This window comes from Anser brachyrhynchus, assembly GCF_964034855.1.
Source record: "Anser brachyrhynchus genome assembly, chromosome: 15".
Classification (NCBI taxonomy): domain Eukaryota; kingdom Metazoa; phylum Chordata; class Aves; order Anseriformes; family Anatidae; genus Anser; species Anser brachyrhynchus.
Window position 1 is genome coordinate 4,384,102 of NC_137733.1, and position 20,298 is coordinate 4,404,399.

Genomic DNA, 20,298 nt, shown 5'->3' on the forward strand with positions numbered 1-20,298 from the left:
CAACTTATCTTTATATATATAAAAAAAAAGACAAAAAATGAAAATGCAGGTTGTACCTAGACGGACTTGGGACCTAAGTCTGTGAAGGAATGTAAGACTGAGTTGTGAGAGATTTTCTGGATTGTAAACGGTATTATTGACATGTATTGCTTTCCAAGATTCAAAGAAATACTGAATTTAGACAACCCTAAAGCAAATTAACATGTACCAGTGTTCTTAAGCAATTAAGTTCATAACAGTAGAATTCTCATTCTCCCAGTGTTACGTTATTGGAATGCATTCATCACGTATGAGGCATTAATGGTCTGATCTCTTGAAATATATTTTTACGAGTGTTCACCTGAGGAGCTGGAAGCAGCACCAGGAGAAAAAGTCTTGTTGTTGCGAAGGGCAGACTGATTCCGTGTGCAGCCTGGACTTCTGGTGCTGATGGCAATCACCTTCCCTGGAGGAGTCAGTGACTGCTCCTCTTGAGTAGGCTTTATAGGTGATGTGGCAACAGAGCTCATCTCAGGGGTCTAAAAATGTGAGTACATTAAATTAATATTGTGTATTGTTACAACGAAAATGTGGTTAAACTCATTCTACTTAGGAAACAACGGTGTTTTAGTACGTCAAATAGTACTCTAACCAATACCTCTGTACGTCTGTGGTGGAAGGTTGAAATTCCTCCAGTGAGCATTTAGCAGTGTTAAACACCATTGGTTCAATACCATTAATTTACGTTACAACCACGTTAACACCCAACAAGCTTCTTACATTGTGCTGCACCACCCCAGGGGGGGAAAAAAAAAAAAAAGGCAGAGGTAAAGATGAAGATTTGTCACAGTAACAAAAGAGGGGTTGCTTTTAATTTAGTAGAAATTGTCCTAAACTCTAATAAACCAGAGACCTCTTCTGGATGGAAATACACCTGGACAAAAATAGTTTGCTGTTAATTCTAACTGAATAAAGACGAATAGCTTTTAAAGTTTTTCCCATTCCCTTTCATATTTCATACTGTAACTCAAGAATTAAAACAGAAGCACATTGCAAGGTGCTTTACTGATTTTCCAGGCCTATCCAGTTGATTTCATTGTTGTTTATATGGTTTTCTAGAAAATGCTCCCTTTTTAAAGAATCTGTGTGTAACCATAGGCATAAAATTATCACCTAAGCTTGACTGCTATGCAATTTGCTACAGTTAGTTTTATGCTTGTAATATTAATTTAAAAGAATGAACCCCAGAACAGCTGACCATTTTGGCTTTGTTACATATTATCTTGAGAAAATTGTAGGGATCAAGACAAGAAAACCTTTCTCTGTTGAAGTACCCTGTGGCAAAAATATGATGGTTTGTATCATTATTTGATGAAACAGAGGATTTAAGAGACGAAACTTTCAAAAAAGTCTACAGTACTTTCAGTTAGGCAGTAAATACCATCCTTTTCCCTTGAATGTGTGTGTCACTCTTATGACATTCATTGCCGCAAGAAGTGTATCTCTCTTTCTGAAATACAGAGTATATACAGTGATATCTGACAAATAAAGCAAAAGGTTACTTCTTTTTATTGGAATATATGTTATGATGTATATCTAAAGTAATGCCAATCTTTTTCAGGTGTATGACTCTGCTTTGATTAAGACAAAGTATGCTGAAGTGATAGGAAAACATTTGCAAATAAGAACTACCTCGTATCATGGTTTTTGTTTGGAGTACTAACAGGAAAGAGAAGAGAAAGCGCCTACCGAAGTTCATGTCTGACCTTTTGAGCTCACTGTAATACTACCGAGACTGTGACTCATGCCAAACAAGAAACTAAAAGGCATTTTAGAAAATCAGGTGCAGCACACTGAGAAAAAGTCTACTCTGTAGCAATCTGTTTTGATTTTCTTTTTAAACATAGGAAACTCCTATTTTTTATTTACATTGATTTACTACGAAAACAACAGCAAGAGGAATTATTCCCCAGATCAAGTAAGAGTTTAGCATGTGGAGCATAAAGAAGAGCTACTTACTGGTTTGGGATTGACTTCAGTAGAGATGAGTTTTAAAAGGCAGTTTAGAAGTCTCTGCTTGTGAAAGGTGGTACATGCAGGAACAGCACTTGATTCAGATGTTTGCTCCCTAGCATCCTGGGTTTCTGGCTCCAAGACAGCCAACCAGTCATATTCCAGCTGCAACTTGTTCGGTTTGCCCATCATGAGGTAGACTTCAGCCAGCGTAAGGCTCTCGGAAGTTCGTAGACTCCATCCTTCTTCTCTAACTTGTTGAGAGAGCCGGCTTGCGTCATCCTTGAGAGACTTTGTATTAGATTGTCCCTGAGGTGGAGGTGGAAACGAGGAGCTCAGCTTCTCTTGAGAATCCTCCGTTACTGCATCTGTTATCTCCTTGGTACAAGCATCAAGCTGCTGACCCTGGCTGTGGCTAGCCTGAGCTTCATACCTGGCTGGGCCACTGCTGGGTGAAGCCACACCACCTCTCAGTAGCTGTGAACAGGACTCAGATGTCTCTGTGCTCCTCCCACTTGGAAAAGCCACAGGAGAAGTGTCACCAGCTGCTGGCGCAGAGTCTTTCCCATGCGGTTTGTCTGTGCAAGAACATTTCTCTGGGACAATCAGGTCCTGACAGGACTTCATGTACCGTGGGAATGGATCGAGCAGAGAGAGCTCCTCGACATCAGGGATCTTACTGCAAGCACAAGCTGTGCTGCACGATGCTGGTACAGTTGCTTGGTCACCAGCCAAGGCCTCCCTGCCTTCCACACAGAAGGCCGCTGAGCTCAGCTTCTCATGGTTCCCTCCTGGATCCTGAAGTCCAGAAAGTGGTTTGTTGAGAGAGTTAGTGATGCCAAGATTTGAGGCTGTTCCTTCTGCCAGACCAGACTCTGGGGAGCCATCTTCAGTGCCTGCAGGAACCTCAGCTGTGGGATGAGAGGTTCTGCTTGATTCTGTAGTGCTCTCTGCCCTTCCAACGCTCTTACCTTCTGTTCCCCGCGTGTATTTTAGTTGTCCCCTAGCTGTTCCCTGACCACTCTGTATACCTAGGATTTGTGCAGGGGGCAGTAAGTGAGAGTCTTTTGTGTTCTGTTTGCATTTGCCAGTTTCCTGCCAATGCACTGTGCAGAAAGCCTTGGAGTGAACCACTCTGGCTACCCCAGGCAGTGGAGTGAGTGTACAATTCTCTCCTGGAAAGAGATGGAGCATCACTTTCTCCTCTGAGAAGCTACCTCTTGATTCTGAGTCTCTGGAGTCTTGAAGCTGCCGTTCCTCTAGTGTTTTACGCTAAAAAAGATGCGTTAAAGACTACAACCACCATCTGTCCCCTCATAACAAGTATTTGACGGCCTATTTTGCAAGTAAGTTAGTAGCTGATCGAGGATATGTTCTCTATTCAGCATAGATATAAAGGCTCTGATCAGAAATTAGTCTTTCTGTGTTGATAAGGACCATATTGAAAACACAAGCACAAACTAAACCTACAGTCCAGAAGAAAATTTACTAGTCTCTGCTTCAAACAGCATTGCAATAGGAAAAGAAAATCATTGCATAGTAAAACAGACTCCCCTTTCTGCGCATCAGCCTTCATTTTACATATTTTGGCATCTTTCAAACTTCAAGTGCTATGTGAAACTTCTTCCAGGCTCACAAATTAAAAAAAGAAGCCTGAATTAGAGGACTAAGAACAGGATACAGCATACCAGTCAACAGGAAAATAAATGGCTGTTATCTCACAGCTATTCTCACGTCTGCTTCTACTCCTTGGATCAAAGTTCAGAGGTAGGGATATCTCTGTAACGAGTTCTGTGGCTCAGACCGCATATAAAAACTTAACAGGCAGCAGCAGCTACCTAAAGAAGAAGAAGCTTAAATGTTCCTTTGTTGAAACTGCATACAGCAAGTGGAAAGATCCATCCCCAATTTCTTTGCTGACATTGCAAATCGACAGTTATTATCCAGCCTTCTACAATGCAGCCACCCATCGGTGCTGAAACAGACCGCGCCCACTTTTTAAGGTAATGAAATAAAGGCAGGGAGCTTCATTTATTACTAACTAGTTTTTCAGAGGACCACAGCAGAGAAGAGTTGAGGTAAAAGTGAAATCCTGCAAGATTTTCCACAAAAGACTCCTTCACATTAGTGACGCTGAGATGCTGACCTCTGTTACTATTAAAGCACGAACTGGTAAATTTGTTAGGTAGACTCACATTTCTGATGTAAAGATGGACTTAGAACGGGAATGGAACTGCTTCCAGGACAGAGCACAGAACAGAGACTAAACAAGAAAAGGATACAATGCGTACTTCATGGAGAGCCCACTTCTGCTTCAGGAACTCAATGAGGCTGGAGACCTTCCGATGCAACTCCACAATCATCCTGTATGCAAGATAAAGCAGTGGAACGGATTAAAATGTCAGCAGAAATTCAAATCAGATCCCCAGTGCTAGAATGGGAATTAAGGGAAGAAACTGGTATTCTGTAACATGGCACAGAGAGCACAGCTACCACTCCCAAACTGTAAGAAAAAAAAACAACACAACAAAAAAACTGGCAAAAAATGGCAACATTAAAATGTAACTCACAACTGTGAAAGATCTGAAAGCCGATCAGATAAATCTGATCGCCGTGACTCAAGATACTAGTTTCTCCAGATGGAAAAAGATAGCAAGATTTCGCTAACCTGCAGTAGTGCAAGCAAGGCACAAAGCCATCAAATGAAATATACGAAAAGGAGGACAAAATACATTTACTTTTTTGCTCTGAAAGCATTTGGCAAAGTAAACATTACGCTGCAAACCTTCATTCTCCTCTCTGCATGGTATTTGGTCTCTTTCAAATGGAACATTTCAGTATAGTGAAATCAGCATCACAGAGGCCTGGTTGTTTTCTGCCCTGAGTTTTGGACCAGCCACAAGTACTAAAAGGAAAAATCACTGATGACACTGGAACAACAGCACCAACTACATTTTGCAGGGGGGAAGTTAAGCTAAGTATCTTCCTTCTTGCTACCACTGTGTTGCATTTGACATATTTAGACTCCTTGCCTAAAAGGAGAGAAGGCACCTCCAACCATTGTTTTACTTCCCTCCCCTGTGCCTCTGTCTCGTGGTATGTTCAATACAAACTTCAGTAGCACTAATGCTGCATATCTCCATTCTACTTGCACTCCGACACCTGGGTGCAAATGGCACGAAGTATATTCATCTCCAACTCTAGTATCTCCCATCATTACTCAAATCAAAAGGTATAAAGAATAATGCTAAACTAAACATCAAGTTCGACATCTCACTATCTACACAAATGATGTGCTCTGGTTGTACAAAGGCTTCAGACTAAGGACATTTAGGCAAACTGCATCATCAACTATGTACTGCCTAGATGTCACAGAGAATCCTGAAGGGAGAGCAAGATGATAGAGCGCTTTCCCTGTACTTCACTGTTCTATACTCAGCACTGAAATCAGCTCTTCGTTACCTAAGTCGTGGATTCTGAGCGAGACTCTGCACTCGAGCCCATGCATGATTATTTCGTGGCTGCAACTCTACAGGAACCTTGAGAGGAAGACGTACTGGCTTCTGGTCCTCTTCATCACTAATGCCTGAAGGGAGGTAAAGCACAAAGGTCAAAGCAAGGAAAATTCAGGCAGAATGCTATATGCTCAATTACATGGAGGAAAAAAAAAAGCATGACAGGTATCAGCACCATCTACAGATGACTTAGGCAACTCAGCTGCAGCAATGGAGGGAACTTGCTTCCTTAGATTAACTCCTGTTGCAATTTGTTGTTTTTTTTTCCTCCCTCAGCCATTGCAGTAGTACTAGAGCTCCCAGCTGAGCAAGAACTGTCAAAATCATGTCGCTGGAAACTCCGAACAAGTACAACAGTAAAATATTTCAGATCTTTAAACTGCACTGATACTACTTATTGAGGGGCAGAGAAAAAGAGAAGTCACACAGCTGAACTGGAGAAGGTTAAAAAAAATTTAAATGCTCAGTGCTAAACAACATACTGCTCTTTATTTACTGGCACAGGAGGAAGACTGATTTTGGAATATAGTGAATGGAAACCTGGCAAAGCAGTAGTGATCTTGTCTGGTGTAGCTGCTTCCTCTGTAATTTCACTAGTATTATACACTAAGACTTAAAGAGGTCAGTGGATCTTAAAGTTAGTGGGATTACACAAACTAACGGGATTATGTAAAACAATAGGGATGTATTTGTGCCCAATACAAATGCAAAATAGCACAAATTCCCCTGCCAGTGATGCACACATCAAAACAGGCTTACTCTCATATTCTTCCAGCCATCTGTTAAAACTCTTTCACTTTTCAGCATCTTTTACTTACCATCTGGATCACAGAGTTTCTTCAAAGCCCTGCACATTGGAGCTTTGATACGAAGGTTTCTGCCTTTGTAACGAACAGTTGTAGCCCTGGATATATTGAAAGAGAAGTATTTACAGGCACCATTAACAAAAGTTTGGGAATATGTATCTATCAGTGACACACAGTCAAATACAATCATCTCCATAGAAATGAACAAAGACATTTAAGGATTTACAGTGCAGATTCACAAGGGCATTCAATCTTTTTTTTATCACCTTACTTTTCTCCATAGAAATACTCCTCTTGTAACCCTCCTCTGCCAGACTTCCACAGAACACTGTGTCCTAGTATGCGTGCTAAGGGAGGGATTGTTATTATATACAGCAGACCAGAATTATGTTACTTTGGTTGGAGAATACCCTCAGATACAGCTTCTTCATAAAAGACAACTGGTTTTGCTTTAGTCTCCTCTTTACATTCCTAACATTATAACATATTTACATTCCGTTCATTATAAAAAACAAAAACAAAACAAACAAACCAGAAAAACAGTTTGAAGTTTTTAAAGGGTCTTCCAGTGGCATGGTGCTTTAACAGATGCTTATCTATGGTATTTGTTTCTTTTTTTTTTAAACACTCATGCACAAATCCCACAAGTTTACAAAGATATCCAAAATATAAATATTGTGTCTACTTTTTTTTTTAATCAAATGTAAATAATGTTGCAAAAACTAAGCTAAATAAAAATTTTTCACTCCTAGAAGTGAAACAGAAACCTTTGCTCTAAATCTATTGAAAAGGGTTCCTGAGCAGTTCTTACACACTGCCCCAAAGCTTTGTTTCTTGTTACATATTCTAACCACACAACCCAGATACATATCATTACTGTAATAAAAAACTAGTAACAAACACTGGTCAGATAGCGATTCAGATTCTCCATAGTTTCTAACCAAGTTTTTTTTTCACAGTTGCCCAACTTAGTGTTTTTGAAAACTTCTTTAAGCAACTTGTGTGGGCCAGTGTTGTCCTGAGCATGCTGAACTACTCAGATCAGTTACAAAAGCTGACAGAACAATTCTTACATTCCCCTTGGACTTACAAATATCTAACCTTTGATCTATTTTCTGAAATATCGCTGATTCATGCAGCTACAACCAAACTAAAGGCTATCCACTAGCTTGATCTTACAAACTGTTGATGTTTTGAAGACACAGAAGCACAGCACTGAATGGCCTTAGCTTCGCTAACCAAGAAAGGACGTTTCACACAAAGATTCTGCCATTATATTAAATAACCAGTTGATTAAATTTTCAAGCGCTCTTTACTACCTGTGACTGTGGTTATAAGCTTAACTAGGAATATTTTCAAGATGGTTTTGCCATGAGCATCTCAGTCATTTGCTTTTCATACACCACCCAATTATTATAGAAAGCCAGAGTTGATGTGTAACACAAGAAATATAAACACTGAATTAAAGTCAGTAATTCCAGGGTCTAGACTCATCCTGCAAACAAACTGCCAGATAGATCCTCACAGTTTTAGCTTCTCTTGATCTTTCTTACCAATCAAATTACGCTGATGTTTACCTGCTTCGGGAGATTATCACATGTTCACATTCCCTATTCTTAATCTCTGAACAACCACTTCCATAGTGACAAACTGTACAAACTGCATTGTACTTAGAGGGAGGGAAGGAGTATCAGACTTGAAAAAAAAATGCTAGGAACTGAAAAAAAAAGAAAAAAAAGAACTGTTTACAAATAGACAGAGTGGTCACAGAATTCAAATGCCACCGAGCAAGATGGAAGGAAGAAGTTTTATATAATGGGTTACATGCAATTGGTTTGCTTGAGGAGAAACAGGGCTGCCCTGCACATGTAGGGAATTAATTCAGATAGTGCAGACATGCCGGTGCTAATGAGGATGAAAACGTGAGCATGTTTCCTTGCACAGTTTATTCTGGTATGAACAACAAAGTTTCCCAACAACTAAGGTAAGAGATGCAGGAGAATAAAGGAAGCAAAGATGCGTCTTCCACATTGTGGAGAAAAAGCCTATGCAAGAGCAAGTGTTTCTGAACTGCCCAAGAATGTTAGAATTTATGAGCACTACATTTTGGGTAGAAGATGACTAGTATTTATATTTTCAACTGGAAGGACTCTGACTTTCAAAATGGCTTTTTACAAGACTAGATTTTATAGAACTAACACTTAGACTGCATACAAATTATTAGCCCTCATTAGCAATTTGAGTAACTAAGGCGTTAATAATGTCAAGTGCTAGATTAATACTATAGCTTGCTAAAAGTCTCCTTTACTATGGTTTAGTCTATTTGGATGACACAGTACTAGAAAAGCTCTCCAGTACAACAAAGCGGGACCAAAATGACTGCCTATATCCTGAACTCCAGATGTACAACAAGTTAGCTTCTTAGGGAAAGAAGGCTCGGCCTAGGCCATTTTAATGGATAATTCCAATTTAAGCAATTTGTTTAAAATATTATTTCATTATATGAAAAAATTTACTGGTAAGATTTTCTTAATTGTACAAAGCCCAAACTAAATGAAAATTTCTGTTCTAATTTCAAACTTCGTAATTAACAAAAGAATGAACAAGTGATTTCAAAAACAATGACATTCAAGACCTGCAACACAACAGCACACTGTACAGAGTGCAGCTCTCGGGAGAACGAAGGCTAGTAACTGTAAGGCACTCACTTGGGAACTCAATTTGTGAGCAATCAAGGTGCAACACCAAGTAGCCATTTTATGTAAGGTAAAGTCAGAAAGTCAGCAGCTCTCTCCTATTGTTTACAGTAAAGTTTACTTCATTAATAATTTGCTACAATAATGTATCCTAGAAGGACAAATGCCAATAATAAAAAGGGATATGTAATAGACAAAATGATGCTGTTTTCAAATCTCTTCTGAAGACGTGTTTAGGACAAACCAATGTCTGCTGAGCAGCTACAATTTGGAAGAAATTAAGTTTAATGATCACACTCCTTAACAACAGCTGTTGAAAGATATTTCACTGTAGAATCCACAGACTATAAAAGCAAGACTACTTTAGAAAAATGTCCAAATATCAGATAGTTCCCTCATTTTGTATAGTATGGCAACTTCTAACCAGTTCTGTATTCTAAAACTACATTGTCATCAAAAAGGAACCCCCACTGCCCGTAATTCATTCTTGAAGTGAAAGAGACTACTCATCCTCAAATAAAGTAGATGCAGAAGTGACTAGAGGGCTGTGGCCTACAGCACACTGGAAGTGCTGTTGCATGTCTGAAAGTCAGGATTCATGAGCACTGTTGGCAAAACTTTTGGAGATGAACTATATTCCCTATACTTAATCAAGGTATTTGTAATGCCGTAACTTCTGTAAATAATTCTCTTTTAATGAATTTCTTAAAGCTCACCTATCCTTTCTTACTAATTAATGGCTTCATGGAAAAAGGGAGAGAAAAAAAAATACAAAAGAAACTAAGAATATCAAATGTCAAACTCCAGCTCCAAAAACGTAAAAATAGTACCCTAGACTCTGGATGATGAATCCAACAATTAAGCTGATGAACGATCCAGTTTTATGAGTTTCAAGAATAACTTATTACTTACCCAGCCTGAATGAGCTCATTGAGTTTAGCTGCATTTTTGTCATCCATACCTTTACATGAAAAAGGATAAAATAGTAAATTAGAATTTGAAGTGATATAGTCATGACCGTTATTACTCTATTTTCATAATATACAAGCTTTACACAGTCCTTGCCTTGCCATGAAAATTACATTTTACTCAAGGATTAAGTGACTGTAGCTTAGGTGCTACAGACATAGATTCATAGAATGGCTCTGGTTGGAAGGGACCTCAAAGACCATCCAGTTCCAAACCCCTGCCGTGGGCAGGGATGCCACCCACGAGATCAGGTTGCTCAGGGCCTCATCTAACTTGCTCTTGAACGCCTCCAGGGATGGGGCACCCACAACTTCACTGGGCAACCTGTTCCAGTGCTTCACCCAGGCTGCTGTGCGTTACTCTGACACTGAAGTGTTAAAAGAAAAGCTTCCTCATCTGCCTGCTCAATCTCTGTTGCTAAGGCACCACAGCATAATGAAAGAGCACTAAGCATTCACAGCTCTCGATGCAATAAAAAGAAAGTAAATATAAATAATAAAATGCACATATAACCTACACCTTTCTTCTATGCACTATACTTAACATTTTAAAATAACTTGATTTCTATTCTCTGTGCTATGCCCAAACCTATTTACTGAACAATTACCCTCCCTCTGGCAATACTGAAATCATTCCTGACATGCTTTTAATTCTCCGTAGCTCTACGTAAGGCATCCCTATTTCTGGGAAAACAGTACTGGGTGAAAACCACAAAAAAAGGAGAAAGAAACTACTTTCACCAGCTGTAGAAAAGACCTCTCATAAGCTAGGTGTAGAGGCTTGCTGCTCAGGTCCATTTGGTCTTGAAGAGACTAGAATTTTTCAAGTGGGTAAAACGTTTAACTGAGTACCAAAGTTATAAAAAGACAGAAGCACAGAGTATGCACGCATTGCCATGGTGACTGTGTAAAACCTCGCTCCCAGTCAGAGCCAAGGAGGGTCTGCTGATTCTTTTAACCCAAGATGTGGAAAAAGGGAATAACCACTAATACTAATTTATACTGGCAAGGCAATCTATCTTGCTTCTGACCATCTTGTTACTAACAGCTCAAAATTGCTTCTCCAAGATGAATTAACATAGTGGAGATCTTTGAACAAACAGAATAAAGTCAGTATGAACGTTGAAAATAGCCTAGTTCATGATGCAGTACAATGAAAACCCATGTGAGAAAATAACCTAGCAAAAAAAAAATCTGCAAAAGTATCGCAATTGCTTCAGGAGTTGTACACGTCCACGACTTTCTCAATTTTTTTCCACTTTGCAACTAGCTTGAGTTCACAAAGAAGTAAAGTTATTTTGATGACTTTCCACCTCTCACAAATCAAGTGAAATGTAGTACTTTGATCTAACACCAACTCTACAAAAACCTGGGGACAAATGAAAAAAATACACAGAAAATACGGTATACATGAAGGGACTGGAGCATACAATGCTTTTCTGCTTTGCCCATTCTCCAAGCTGGTCACATCAGAGCTCCCTCTAGTCTGGAAGCCATAAAGATCATGCCAATGTAGTACTAAGCCTGATACCAGGGACCTCGCTAACGCAACTGATCAGCTTCCAGAAGCCAGGGGAGCAGAGGTTAAGGCATATACTCATCCATCTACACTCGTCCTTATGGACAAAGCCAGCCTCTGGGATGGACAAGGTCAGAATGCATTCTGGTTAGCCAGTAAGGTTATTATTTCTGATTATGATTTGTAACGCTTTTTCATCTTCAGTGTTCGTTGTTATTTAATGATTTAGATACTGACTTAGAGGACGGTACCATCCCAGATTTTTACTGTATAGGCAGAAATACTCGTGAGTGCAAACACTTTTCAATAATAAAACAGACGGATAACCTAAACTGCATATACATTTACCTGTCACCTGTGCACTGCATTCCAGATACCAAAAGCTAAAGAAAACTGTCAAAGAAAAAGGGGACTCGTGCAGTTGACTAAGAACATCTTTAAGAATACACTTAACGAAAAATAATACTACTACACAGACTACTGCCATAGAATACAATGAACACAACCTCTTAATAACGCAACACTTCTGATTCTACCATATAAAAATAATTTTCCGTCAGAGGAAATTCATACTTACATCCCCCGATCTTTTTCCTTAATTCCCCGTAGCAGATTAAGCCATAAAGCTCCAGGGATGATTTTTTCAGCCCTTGAGAAAACACTGAAAAACAAAACAGGTACAAGTGAGATGACATTATCCACATTGTAGGTATTCACTTCAACACTGAAAATTAAGAGTATTCTGTGAAAAGATGAAATGATTCATATTTTCTGTGATGAGACAAACATCTTATTGAAGGTAAGCCTAAGTGGTTTCCCAGAAGTTAAACAAGCATCCAATAGTTCAATATGCAAAATAGAGCTAATTCAGTTGCATCGACCTTAGTATCACAAAACTGTTCACAATTTCTAAGGGAAACATACAGATGCTCCCCAGAAAACGCATACAGACCTCTTTGTTATATGAAAATTAAGAAGTCTGAAATTTCCAGAAGACTCATACTGGCTTTTGTGCATAAGAATGCACCTCAGAGATTTAATGCAAATTCTAGATTCCATGTCTTTAGGAGTGTCATTCCCTCTCCCCCCTTCTCATCAACACACATCGTATAGACATTATTATTTCTAAAAGATCTAGAGTATCCATAACAGCACTGACAGTCTAGGGACCAAACAGTGGACAAGGAATTGGCTGGATGGACGCAGCCAGAGAGCTGCGGTCAATGGCTTTGCGTCCAGGTGGAGGCAGGTGACGAGTGGTGTCCCTCAGGGATCTGTCCTGGGACCGGTGCTGTTTAATAACTTTATCAATGACAGATAGTATCGAGCACACCCTCAGCAAGTTTGCAGATGACACCAAGCTGAGTGGTGCAGCTGATACACCAGAAGGAAGGGATGGCATCCAAAGGGACCTGGACAGGCTGGAGAAGTGGGCCCATGTGAACCTAATGAGGTTCAACAAGTCCAAGTGCAAGGTGCTGCACCTGGGTGGGGGCAATCCCAGACATGAGTGCAGACTGGGGGAAGAACTCACTAAGAGCAGCCCTAGAGAGAAGGTTTTACGAGTTCTGGCAGACAAAAATCTCAATACAAGCCAGCAGAACACACCTGCAGCCCAGAAGGAGAACTGCATCCTGGGCTGTATCAACAGAGGGGTGGGCAGCAGGTCGAGGGAGGTGACTGTGCCCCTCTGTTCTGCCCTTGTGAGGCCCCACTTGGGGTCCTGCATCCAGGTCTGGAGCCCCCAGCACAAGAAGGATGTGGGGCTGTTGGAGTGGGTCTAGAGGAAGGCCGCGAAGATGATCAGAGGGCTAGAGCACCTCTCCTATGGAGAAAGGCTGAGAGAGCTGGGCATGTTCAGCCTGGAGAAGAGAAGGCTCTGGGTAGACCTCACTGCAGCTTTTCAAAACTTAAAGTGCGCTTATAAAAAAAGATGAAGAGTAACTTTTTGCTCGAACAGGTAGTGACAGGACACAGAGGAATGATTTTAAACTGAAATAGGCAAGATTTAGACTAGACGTTGGGAGGATATTCTTCTCTCAGAGGGTGGTGAGACACTGGCACAGGCTGCCCAGAGCAGCTGCGGAGGGCCCCATCCCTGGAGGTGTTCATGGCCAGATTTGATGAGGCCCTGGGCAACCTGATCTAGTGGGTGGCATCCCTTCCCACAGCGGGGGGGTGGAACTAGATGATATTTAAGTTCCCTTCCAACCCAAGCCATTCTATGATTCCATGAAGAAGTGCAAAGTAGTGCTGAAATCAATATTCTTAATGAAATTATGCTTGACTAACATTTAGGTAGCTGTCCTCAAAGGTCTGGTTCCTGAGAATAAAAAAACATTTAACTGAACCTGTTTTTTCTTCTCAATATTAATAGTAGGATCAGCATTTGTTATGGTGTGGTGAACTAATATAAAAGCAATGACACTAATACCATTTTTAATAAGTATTTAAAAAAAAGAACCTCGGTATGGTCATGTTAACAAACATATAACATATTCACAGATATCCTATTCAGTACTTACTTTTTCATTTCCTTCATTCCTACCCTCCACCATGGTACTAAAAGGCAGGACTCCAACACTCACAAGACTGAGCTCTACACTAAGCCCACTTCATTGCATACTAACCATTATCAAAGTCAATGTACTTTGAAATCTTGTGCCAGGTGCGGTAGTAGAAATGGCGGACCTGCTCTTTATTCTTCACCATGCTTGCTGGCTTGCCTTTCTTCTTGTATTTCAGGGCGATGTTGTTCTGGATAGCTTCAAAGTCCTTTCCATGCTGAAGAATAAGTAAAACAAATCTAAATATTCATAACCAAACTTATCCCTTGTCATAAGACAACTGAAACAACACGAGGGATTTTGAGGTTCTTTGTGGGAAATTAGATCTCAGTGGTCATAAACAAAAGTCTTGGTTATCAGAACTCAACAGCACAAGAATGACAATGTTTTCCTTTATGTTATATAAAATGTATTATAGATGCCAAAGAAATTACATTTTCTTGTGTTTTTTTTCAAAATAAAGAAATGTAAGTTGCTAAAAACCTTTTAAAAGGCAACTTTACTCAAATGCACTGAGTACCAGAATTGAAAATACTGACTTTCTCACTTAGCTTTCTTCACTTTCCACAGCATTTTTCCTCTCCTCTGTCCTACCTTCATTTCTGACTGGGGAAAATGTTATATTTAATAGCTTCATTTTTATTTACAGTAAATTTCATATTCAGGTTATTAGTGGTACAAAATTTGAGTTTCTAATAATAAGGAAGAGTTGTTAGGTTTTGATTGTTTGTTTTCTTGTTTTGTTTTTCAAACAGAAACAGAAAACACCCTTTTACACTACAAGTTATTTAGAAGCTTATTCTCACGGTAAAAAGAAGACACCTAACTGTCCCCTTAAATTATTTAATTCTCATAAAATCCCTGGAGTCCAAAAAAAGGAAAAAATAATTTTAAGAACATTACTACTGAATTCCTGTATCATAAAATTTCTCAAAATTCAAAAACACTTCATTTAAGTAGGACTACAAAGTATGAAAACCTCTTTGGAAAGGTAACAGCACAAAATGAATGAAAGCAGAAAAACAAACATGTTCTTTCAGTGATGGAGGGACTTAAAAGAAAACAGTTTAATTGTTCGTTTTTTTCCACAAAATATACACATGAATCACGCTTACCACTAAAAAAAAAAAAAACAAACAAGCCCATAAGTATTTCTTTTGTTTTCCCCTTTAGCATCTGTTTTTGTAACAGAAGTGCTCTTAAAAATAATTGTAAGAACAGGACAACCAGGAACATATTGTATAAAACATATGAGACAAAGAGTTAGATGATCTAACTTTTCCTTGTCTCTCAACCCTAGTACTGAAAAGGCTTAAGCCTGCTTATCCTCAAAACACTACAGTGCCTGCGACAGGTTAAAAGAAAATGTATTTTCTTATTTGCTAATATTACAACATGAGTGTGTTGCTTTTCAAAGTTGAGATGGGGATTTTTTTCATACTTGAAATAGAACCATAATAAAAAATGTTATTATTAACATTCGTGAATAAAACTCACACATATATTTCCAATGTATTTCAGAAAAAAAGCTTGACAGTTTTGAAAGGTGGCTTTTGATCCACAGCTGTTGTATAGCCAACTGCATAGACACATATACTCACAGACAAATGCAATATATGCATACGGGTGGTGCTCTTGCAAATCCCAATTAAATCAACATTCTTTAGGAATATCCACATACCAAATTAAGCCATCTAAGCTGGTTATTTTCCTCTACATGTACCTCATACAGTCCCTCGAAGAAAGTATTTTTGTCCTCTGTGCTCCACGATTCCCACTGACGTCTGACCTTCTTTCCTTCCTCCTTCTCTCCAGCTGAGGAGCCCAGGTTCCTTGCTGCTGACTTGGAATTTGCAGTAGGATTGCTGGGAGGAATTCCTGATGTGCCACCAGATGCAGATCCTCCATTATCTGCTGCTGCAAAAAACACAACTGGTGTGAATATTAAACCAATATCAGGATTCACGTATAAGGAAGGAACTAAGCCCACCTAGGAAAATTACAAGGATAATTCAAGCTATCCCAATGACGGCAAGTCCCAATCCCTCTTCGTAGCACAGATTCTGATGCGACTTTTGGAAAAAGGCACAGAAGTGTAATCTTGATTCTGTGTTTGTCAGTTGTCGGCACCCCGAAGAACCTAATTCAGGGAACCATTCAGGGAATGATTCAGGAATTTGCTGTTTTTGCAAGTAGTGAAGAAGAAAGATTGGAAGCTCCAATAGCTGTGTATAACGCAACAAGATTCCCCCCACATTAATTGCAAAGAATAAAATATCTTTGAAAATCACCTCTGGAACGGTAAGTCTCTTGAAGACCATTTAATCATTACAAACATTATCATCCAACCTTAAATACGTGATTTATTCACAAGAGAAATCAAACCAAGCATGGTATTTGGTTTGACATTGTAACAGATTATCAGAATCCAGAAACCAGGGAGACAGCCCAACGGAGCATACTCCATTTTTTCCATGAAAATGTAAGCACTCAATAACTTACACTTCAAAAATACATTTTCTCCAATTTTTCTGAGAATTAGGATTTGACTGCCTTTACCAGTGCAGGATTGTAGTTTATAAAACAACATCATTTCAACATTCAACATACATTTCTTATTATAAAGAAAGCTTATTACTGTTTCCATTTATACAGATAAACGATAATGGCAATAACTGGACATAGGCCCAGCTCGTGTAACACAGCAGTCCCAACTAGTTTACCAGACTTTTATATGCATTTGCGCACAAAGCATTCTATGCTAAGAACTGAAAAGAATCAGAACAGCTTGGGTGGGAAAGGACCTTCAAGATCATCTGGTTCCAACCCCCTGCCATGGGCAGGGATGCCACCCACTAGACCACGTTGCTCATGGCCCCGTCCAACCTGGCCCTGAACACCACCAGGGATGGGGCATCCACAGCTGCTCTGGGCAAACTGTTCCAGTGGCTCACCGCCCTCACAGTAATGAATTTCACCCTCCTATCTAATCTAAACATACCCTCTTTTAGTTTAAAGCCATTGCCCCTTGTCCTATCACTACGCCCCTGACAGAGTCCCTCCACAGCTTTCCTGTAGCCCCCTTTAGGTACCAGCAGGCCGCTGTAAGGTCTCTCCAGAGCCTTCTCTTCTCCAGGCTGAATTCCCTCAGCCTGTCTCTATAGGAGAGGTGCTCCACTCCTTTGATCATCTTCGTGGCCCTCCTCTGGACTCATTCTAGTAGGTCCACATCCTTGTGCTGGAGGTCCCTGACCTGAACACACGGCTCCAGGTGGGGTCTCACAAGAGCAGACCATAGGGCGACAATCACCCCCCTTGACCTGCTGGCCACGCTGCTTTTGGCGCAGCCCAGGATACATTTGGCTTTCTGGGCTGCAAGCACACCTTGCTGGCACAAGTTGAGCTTCTCATCAACCGACACGCCCAGGTCCTTCTCCATCAGGGCTGCTCTCAATCCATTCTCTGCCCAGCCTGTGTCTGCGCTTGGGTTTGCCCTGTCCCAGGGGCACAACCTTGCACTTGGCTTCAGCTCAGTTATCTTTTGAAATTCAGTTATGTGAAGCAGTTTGCGTACCTGACAAAGTCTATGTTAATTACGGAAGTACAGAATTTCTATTTCTCGTTCAATAGCTAGGATATCCCAGTTTGATAATCCTGAATTATATTAAAATGCAAAAGAGTATCAGAAGAATCAACTTTTAAAGGCTTGCTCCGATTTAAAGATTTGAAAGACTTGTATGTAAATCTTAACTGTAGGTATTCAGTTGCATTTCAAAAGGAGTTCCTTGAGACTGTAAAACCATACTGCTCTAAATCCTAGAGCAGCAGTATGTTCAAGCAACAAAGTATATAGGAAACAAAATTTAGAACAGAGTAAAATGCATGAAAGCACTCTTTTCCTGCAATAAATATATACCTGATATTAATTATGATATTGTGACCATTTTAAGGTTATTTTTTATTTCCAAGAACTGTTATTTCATCCTTTCAAAGAAAATTACTGCCACCACAGAGAAGCAAATAAGGCAAAGCATGAAATAGAATCACGTAACTATAAGAAAATTCACCTAAAAAAATTCTGGGGAAAACAACCAACCAACCTTCTCTATTTCCTAAAGCCTTCATCAGTGACTCACAAAATAACTCAAAGTTAAGCAATTTAATTTTGATACTGTGAAGACAACGTTAAGCAATTTAATTCTGATACTATGAAGACAAGTCTTTAAAAAAAATAATTAGAAAGATCTGAGGCACTTTAACAGGTGGCTGAGAAGATAAACAGCTCTTTGTAAGACCCCAAATTGCTTCTGTCCTCTGCAAATGTGAGACCGGAACATCACAATTTGCACGGTAAAGAAATACAAATCTTAATATTTAAAATTTCTGGTCAAGAAAGGTGAATACATCAGTCTTCAATCTCAATGTACAACATCCTGTTGCTGCAAGCTCCCAGTGCAAAAGACCATCTTCATCACAAGACATCTACGGATTTCTACTGCGCAGTTACTCTTCTGATAGCAGACCTCTAACTTTCTGGCAAATCGTTTAGAGGAACCACCTGTATGTATAGAACTATACCTATCTATCTACGTACAGGTATTATATATATGGGGATCTAGATAGATATAGGTATATAGATGTATTTTATTTTTTAATTATCTGTGTATACATGATCAAGTAAAAACCTAAGGTCAGATGCTGTAACTAAAGATTTTATCAAGGATTTTATAAAGATTGTACAGCACAATTGGTACACAAAGTTTTCATAAAGCGTTTTTAATAGAAACTTAAGATGCAAAACCATCAGAAAGGACTTCAAATTCTAGTGAGACTATAAAGTTCAGCAGATTTCCACTTAGCTGAATGTAAAAGATGAAATTAAAAGAACAATTCTATTGAGGATCCTCCCCTCAGGACATGCTAAGGAAGGACTGCACTGATCCAGCTTCTACAAAGGATACGTAGCTCAATATTGCTCCTTCATTCCTTTAGGTTTACTTACTATTCTACAAGACAGACTCCTGGAATTACAAATTGTAATCCTGGGAAGTTCATCACATTCTTTCTTGTTTTAAACACAAATAAATCACTATCCAGAGAAACGTTTACAGTAATGTGTGAAGATTTAAAAATTCTAATATCTTGTTACCTCCGCAGAGATCTTACATGCCATTCAATTACTCCAGGAATAAAGGACTTAGCTCTACCATGTGTTTGCAGTATCTTCCTTGCTACTGTGCACAGTAATATCTACCCCTGCGTTACCACAATCCACTCTGCAGCTTACTGGATCTCAGTGAGGAAATGGAATGCAGTGTATTCTAAAACGTAACATAAAAAAAATGAGGATAAAAGGCAAAAGTAAAAATAGTCATACATTATTACATCTCACGCTATAAATTCACTGTTTCAATCTTACTGTATGAGATTCTTGTAATATGCAAAACAGCTAACAAGTTTCCATCCCGTCACTAATGACAGATGATAATCATCATTAAATCCCAACAACAGATTATTTAAAATTTAACTAATGCATTAAAACAAAAAGGTCCATCGAGGCCAGCCGTACCCATGAATGCTGCAAAACTGCTGGAGAGAGGAAGGGAGCTTACTCAAACAGTCCGGTTAGGTGCTTCTCCTACATAAAGACATTTATGTGAGATCACTGCAGACAAGACAAAGACAAGACAGTTATCCTCGCTCTGCCTACTCAGCCTTCATTACCCAGTCACAGGACTGGACATCTCCACAGCCACGCCAAAACAATTCCTTCTTTTCACTCCAGGATGCAGGGGGATGCTAGCTCCTGCATATGAGGTACAAAGCAGCAAGTTTGGATGCGTAAGTCCTCAGTGTTTTCACTCATCTTTCAATCCACAGTTTGCAAAAACATCAAGTTTCTATACTTGGTGTTTGAACTCTAACCCCTAACAAGACCACAGTTTGTTCCAGTAATCTAGTATTGTCTATTAGAACTTCTCATATCTGTGAATATAGGAACATCTCGAACTATTTTTTCTGTAGATGAAGTTGTCTTCACAGCTCTAAGAAAAATGCAAATACTTGCAAAAAAAATAATACAAAGATATTTAAAGACCGCAGCTTACGATCTGGTATGAAAGTGACAAACGATGGAACACTGCATATATATGCAAAAAGCAAATCACGGTGAGTATCAGTGTCTTATCCTGACTATAATCACAAGAAGTTTTTCCTCCTAGGCTGTAGGTAGCAT

At 39.5% G+C, this 20,298-nt stretch overlaps 1 protein-coding gene across 4 annotated transcripts in view; it reads right to left on the minus strand.

Annotated features, from left to right (window-relative positions):
• Positions 1-20,298, minus strand: part of CRAMP1 (cramped chromatin regulator homolog 1) — a 45,007-nt gene that overhangs the window by 15,854 nt on the left and 8,855 nt on the right. For 3 of the 4 annotated variants that reach the window (XM_080557012.1, XM_080557011.1, XM_080557013.1), the window contains 9 exons: positions 15,787-15,980; positions 14,127-14,280; positions 12,074-12,157; positions 9,922-9,970; positions 6,326-6,411; positions 5,455-5,578; positions 4,275-4,356; positions 1,999-3,264; positions 341-518 (listed from right to left, as the gene is read on the minus strand). In XM_080557012.1, the coding sequence (XP_080413138.1) occupies positions 341-518; positions 1,999-3,264; positions 4,275-4,356; positions 5,455-5,578; positions 6,326-6,411; positions 9,922-9,970; positions 12,074-12,157; positions 14,127-14,280; positions 15,787-15,980 (2,217 nt within the window). The remainder of the gene's footprint in view (positions 1-340; positions 519-1,998; positions 3,265-4,274; positions 4,357-5,454; positions 5,579-6,325; positions 6,412-9,921; positions 9,971-12,073; positions 12,158-14,126; positions 14,281-15,786; positions 15,981-20,298) is intronic. The other variant, XM_080557010.1, reaches the window with a different exon arrangement.